This window comes from Phyllostomus hastatus, unplaced genomic scaffold, assembly GCF_019186645.2.
Source record: "Phyllostomus hastatus isolate PE091 unplaced genomic scaffold, TTU_PhHast_1.1 phas_contig_17, whole genome shotgun sequence".
Lineage (NCBI taxonomy): Eukaryota > Metazoa > Chordata > Mammalia > Chiroptera > Phyllostomidae > Phyllostomus > Phyllostomus hastatus.
This window is the reverse complement of record NW_025333664.1, coordinates 33,581,569-33,587,568: the sequence shown is the minus strand read 5'-3', so window position 1 is coordinate 33,587,568 and position 6,000 is coordinate 33,581,569. Positions and strand designations below refer to the sequence as shown.

Here is a 6,000-nt window from a genome sequence, read left to right as displayed (position 1 = left end):
TCACTCTTGTATATTCCCCACCTTCATCCCTCCTTCCTTCTTCCCCTATAGTAAGCTGTCTGAGCTTAAATGCTTCCAAATACTTTTGATCACTACTAGTAGACTTGGATAAAAATAATAGTGCCAAAGGCCCTAAATGACAAAGGAAAGTCAAACAACAAATAGCACTTTTCATCACTGTGTAGACAGTTTTATATGTGATTTTGCAACCTTAATTATTCTAAGGGGGACCATGGGGGTCCACCCAAGTTCTGGAGGTAAAAAAAGAAATATGATTAGAATTCTGGTGCTTTAAAAAAATTAAGGAAGAAGTCAATAAAGGTACACACTCTTCCAAAGTAAAAAACTACATAATAGCTCTGGAGGGGTACCTAAACCTCTGTTCTCTTCATGACAAAGACAACAATGTGACAAATAATTTTGGCTTAACTATCTTACAATAGTTATTATACAAAGTCTATTTTTATTCTAAGTGAGCCAGAACTCTAGGGAACCTACCAACTTGTCTTTCCCCTCATTCCCATTGCTGTGGTCCTCTTACAGAAATAATGTGTAATGTGTAATGTTTTCCCAACATGTCAGCCATGTGTATGTGTGAACATATCTGTGGGTTTTTCAGAGATATATCTTTTTGCTTTTGGGCTGAATGTGCACACAAGGCAACCCAATCATTGGATAACAGTGTCTACATGGGAACAGAAACCATGTGAAACTGAAATGGTTACTAAACATAGTACAGTTTTAGGTTACTCTAATTATTTGATAAGTCTGTTAGTAAATAGCTAACACATTGCTTCTTGCTCCAACATGTAATAAATTTAGATCTGAAAGTTGCCCATCTCTGATAAAAATTCTGGACCACGTTAACATTAAATAAAATATTTATTGTGATTTTTTCCCCTGTGACATAAGATTGTTTATTTTTCCAAGCTCTCCAAATGACACAGTTGCAGAACCTCTTTCAGCTGGTCTTGCCTGAAAATAATAATAAAATTAAAGACATTAGAAATAGATAAATGTATAGTCCTAACTAAGTGCCTTTATGTTTTATATTTTTAAAAAATCCCCCTCCCTAAGTAAACAAACAATAAAAAGCAAATGGAAACATAAACACACTAAGAAAAGTGATTTGTCGTACTGTTACCTGTGAATCATGATATTTCCATCCTATCATGTAATAGATCTGATATGTGGCAGGTACTGAACCATCCTCATTTCTGTACATTTCTACGAAGACAAATAATGGTCTTATAGTCTGAAAAAATGCCAGTAGGGAAAATAATTTGCTTCATAAAAGTCATGCCCTCAAGAGAAATGGATATTGGGATGCCTTCAAGATTCTGGAAATGCCTTACCTGAAAATTCTCAATACTGGAGAAGCTGATAGTATGGAAATAGTAAGGACTGTATAGAAAAGGGATACAGAGGAACAAGATCTGTGATTTGAAGGAAGGACAATAAGTCCAATGGTGCTTTAACAGGAAAGGACAAAGCACTGGCAATTGTAAGAGATAAACATGACAAGGGACAAGTTCCCCAGTGCATCTGGGTAGCAGACCAGTCGGCTTCCTTACCTCTATACACAGCTGCAGCTGCCAGCATTGTGTCCCGGTGCAGGAGAGCTTTTCTATTCCATGCGCAGTTGCTCTCACCCATACCTAAAAATACACTACAGGCAGTTTGAGATCATACAGCAAATACCCTGAACAGCTCAATCGATACTGCCAATTTAACCTTATGCCATCCAACAGTACACCATTCTCTAATAGTCATATAAAATTACTAAATAATCTCATTTTGCTCTCAGAATGTAATGAAGCTTCTTAGTGACTAAGGCAAAACTACCTGAAGCTTCTGGGTATTAAGACAAGTAGAGAAGTCAAATTTCAGGAGGCTGTGCCCATAAGCACATTTTACTTGTCAGTGATGGTCTAAAGTGAGCCAGCTGGGCAAAAATTGAGGTGAGTGGCCCTCCAGGTGAGTCATCAAGAGTTGGCAAGTGCCTTTCCAAGGATGCCACATTTTATGCCCCTTTTAGCTGCTCTTCAAAGGAGCACAGGACACTGCTACAATGCCTTAGTCCTTCTAAGCCGTAATTGTAATATGATCATGAAACTTGGAAAAGGGCTCTGATGCTCATTAGATTATACCAAAGCTGATGGGTTTCTAAATTTTATAATTCTTCACTAATCCCAGATTAGGAAAAAATTAGGTACATTCTTTTCAGGGGCACTATCTTTAATGTTTTAAAATTTATTTTTAGATTTCTTTCTGCTAAGTTGATAGCTAAAGGCTAGGGTTAATATTATTCTATTGTTCATTAAAAACTAGTGTTGTATATTTGATTCTTCTTTATGCATATACAAACAAAATTATTTTGAAAGGCCAGATTTTAAACTAGTCTTCAAAATTAAAAAAAATTCCAAATCAAAAATCTTTTATATTTATTCTCTATATACTTGTAGAGAATAAATCAGTTTCTTGATTTTGTTTTTCTACTTTCACAAAAGAAAACCAATAAACTTCTCAATATCAATGTTCATTATTAGTTTAAAAATAATAATCTCCCAAGTTTTCAATGGCCTTATTGAAAACAATCAACAAATTAGTGGTAATAAGTAAACCTCATTCTTTCCGATCCTAAAGGCTCCTATTATTCCCTAGAATAATGAATCTCGGATACTAAAAGCAATGTCTCTCATCCTGTGAGTTAAGCAGCCCCAATTCAGGAAGACCAAAAGACAAACAAACCAGGAGATTAATCATCATGAAGAAGAGGGTGGATCTTACTCACTGTCACAAAGCAGCTAGATGATCTTAGACCAATTGCTCCGGGTCTTTAAAGTAGCCAGACTAGATGATCTCTAAGGCTTATGATGCTAACATTTTAGACCCACTACAATCTCATTTTAAAACATTCTCCTATATAGTGAGTATCAACTGTATCAGGAGACCAGAAGTAAACGGGGACTCACATTGGAAGAGTCTGTTGCTGCTAATGGCTGTGGTGCTTTCACTTATGCTTAACTTCCTGCTGCCATGACGTTAGTTAGCAGGAAGCACCAGTGAAAAACAGGTTTAATTTTTTAATGTAAATACTTAATAGGATATACTAATTAAGATTACTAGACATAATGCTTTTTCTGAAGTCTGACCTAGGTCTAACCTAGGCATAATGCTCCTTCTGTTACAGGGATTCAGGAGCATTCCTGGACAGCAGAGACTGAAACTCTGCTGCTAGGTCAGCCCACCCTCCTCTCACAGGGAAGTGCACAGCCATCCTGAACTTCCCTTCTCCTGTGAAGAGTCTAGAATTTGGGATCAAAATCCCAGTTCTGACCCTTTCATAACCTGGAGCAAAGTAATTTAACCTCTATGAAACTGAGCTTTGTGATTTTCAAAATGGCATGATAATACTTCATAATGCATTCTGATGGACCTTTACTAAAGACAACCTGGGAAACACATCTGTGGACTTCTGACCAGCTCTGGGCTTTGACATGATAGAAAAATCTGGAAGGAGGTAACTGTTTAAGATTCTCACAGTGTTTTTAAGGTGAAGTTCAACTGTTTATTAAAAAAATGTAATTTATTCTGGTTTACTAGGAACAATACTGAGTATTGTCTAAAACAACAACAACTGAACTTACCTTAAAACTACTGTGAAAGCCTCCAAAACTTTTCATGCATTCATTGCTGATATACAACTGGTTGTATAAAATCGACATTTTTCTGTGAATTAATAATAATGGCAGCTTAAATGAGAAACACAACCACCAAGAAAAAAGTATAATGCAATGTAAAATACCAAAAACCAATTTGAAGGTAGCACTATCTTCCAGTCTGCAAAGCCGTACACCTGGAAGTCACCCAAGCTTTTACTTTCCTTATCCCCTGACCACTATTCTCCTATCTTAGCTCCCTCTGACCTTTCAGGAGAAGGGTAAGGATTTCAGGGTCTGAGTCAGGCTGCTATGCTGGGTTTAAATACTGGCTCTACTACTTATTAAATACATCACCATGAGCAAGTTACTTCTCTCTGTGCCTCAATTTCCTCATGCATAACAAGAGGTTAACTATACTAACTGTGGTCTTGCCTTCCTCATAAAATATACTCATACACAATGCTGCAGAGTGAGCCCTCTAACACACTAATTTGACTGTCTCTCCTCTGTGCAAAACTTTTCCAAGACACTATCAGGCTCACCTGATAAAATCTAGAAGACTCTAATGGACTATCCTGCATCATTTTCCATCATCTTCCCATTTTACATGTTCAAGCAATACTGAAATACTGTACAGTTCCTTATTAAGGAAGTGTGTATCCTTTTACATCTCTGTAACTCTACACAGGCCATTTCTTTGGCCTAGAATGCAATGCCAACCCTGCCCCAAATCTGCACCCACCCCTTCGTTCTCCTGGCAAGTTCATTTTAGCTTAGGTGCTGCCTCTTCTGCAGAAGCATCCCTTACTCCCTAAGATTTAGGGGCTTTTTCTCCCTGTACTGTAAAAAACAATGATCTCATTTTATAGCTAAATACAGATGTCTGTCTATCTCTGTATCTCTCTACTAGAACATAAGCTCCCTGAGATCAGGGACCATGTTTTCCCATCATTAGCTCACTGGTTGGTTCACGACAGATGCTCAATAAATGGTAAGTGAAAGCATATAAAATCAACCAGTTAATGCTTATATCTACTTTGCTAAATATCACTTTTACAAGTTATCTTTAAATAATTCCTCTTAATCCTACTAAAGATAGGAAACACTGAGACTAAAACACAGGATTTGTGTTAAAGACTTTACAGCAGAAATAAGGACACTGGCAAAAACTTCTTAAAGGTAAATAAAAAGCAACAGTTTCTCAAAAAAAATGATCAATTTAAAACCCAGATTATCAATTGGGAGGGGGCAGAAGGCAACCTTCTAGTGACTAGAAATGCTGTATTTGTTTAGATGGTGGTTAAATTACTAGCAGCTGTATACTTAAGATTAATTCATTTTACTGAACATCTATCTAACTTAATTTAAAAAAAGCCCACAGAGATCAAGTATGTAATATAGGACTCTGGATTCAAATCATAACTCTAGACTTAGTGTGACCATGGACAAGATACTTAACTACTCAATGTCTCAATTTGCTCATCTGTAACATTAGGGTACTAGGAAATATCATAAAATTACACCTAGCATAGAGTAAATACTGTATTTTCAAATCAGTGGGCAGCAACCTCTTTCAACTGACAGGTCTACACTCTCATCTCTCTTTTCTTTCTTGAAATGACTCATGAGCACAGCATTTATTATATAGGAGAACAAAAATAAGTGCTGTATTTGAAAAAAAAATTATCATTACAGTCTGAACAATAAATTACCAGTGCACCACCATCTCTCAAGCTTTCAGGTGAAGGGGCTCCATGATCACATCAGGGGGAGCCAAGTGTGTGGAGCACTGCTCAGGTGGAGTATGGGATTTATTATTGGTTCCTGTCACCTTCGGCTGCATGCTAAGGCTGCCAATCCCTATATTAAATTATAATAAATAAATAGTGACTACAATACTAAATATTCAGCTATACATCTTCCCCTTTGCAATTCTCAGAGGCTGGACAATGCGTAAAATGGACCTGTTACAAACGGGTAGCTACAAGAAGCAGTAGAATCAAGTTAAGAGTGTTCTAGCGCAGGAGTCAAGAAGACAAGAGTCTGGCACCTAACTCTGCTAGGAGGTAAGTGTTCTCTTTAGGCCTCAGCTTTCTCACTTGTAATACAGCAGAAAGGAAGGAGTTACCAGAAGGCTATTGAGAAAAGCAAGTGCAGTAATGCTCACAAAAAAACTATAAATCTGTAAATAAACTGTTTTTATAATCCTTTTGCTTTAAATCATCTTTAATTTTTCAGGATCCAGATTAAGGTTTTCTTGGGTAAATATAGTTCTGGTTTCACACCTTTAATCCATTCAGGTTCCCTACTCATTAAAATTGCTTATGCTATTTGT

At 36.8% G+C, this 6,000-nt stretch overlaps 1 protein-coding gene across 9 annotated transcripts in view; it reads right to left on the bottom strand.

Annotated features, from left to right (window-relative positions):
• Positions 1-501: 501 nt before the first annotated feature.
• The window catches only part of NDUFAF5 (NADH:ubiquinone oxidoreductase complex assembly factor 5), a 39,385-nt gene continuing 33,886 nt past the window's right edge, over positions 502-6,000 (bottom strand). For 2 of the 9 annotated variants that reach the window (XM_045833414.1, XM_045833415.1), the window contains 3 exons: positions 1,575-1,658; positions 1,145-1,227; positions 502-975 (listed from right to left, as the gene is read on the bottom strand). In XM_045833414.1, coding sequence (XP_045689370.1) covers positions 883-975; positions 1,145-1,227; positions 1,575-1,658 — 260 coding nt within the window. In that variant the 3' untranslated portion in view covers positions 502-882. Of the gene's footprint in view, positions 976-1,144; positions 1,228-1,574; positions 1,670-3,650; positions 3,733-6,000 lie in introns of those variants that run through there. The other 7 variants (XM_045833416.1, XM_045833417.1, XM_045833413.1 and 4 more) reach the window with 6 other exon arrangements.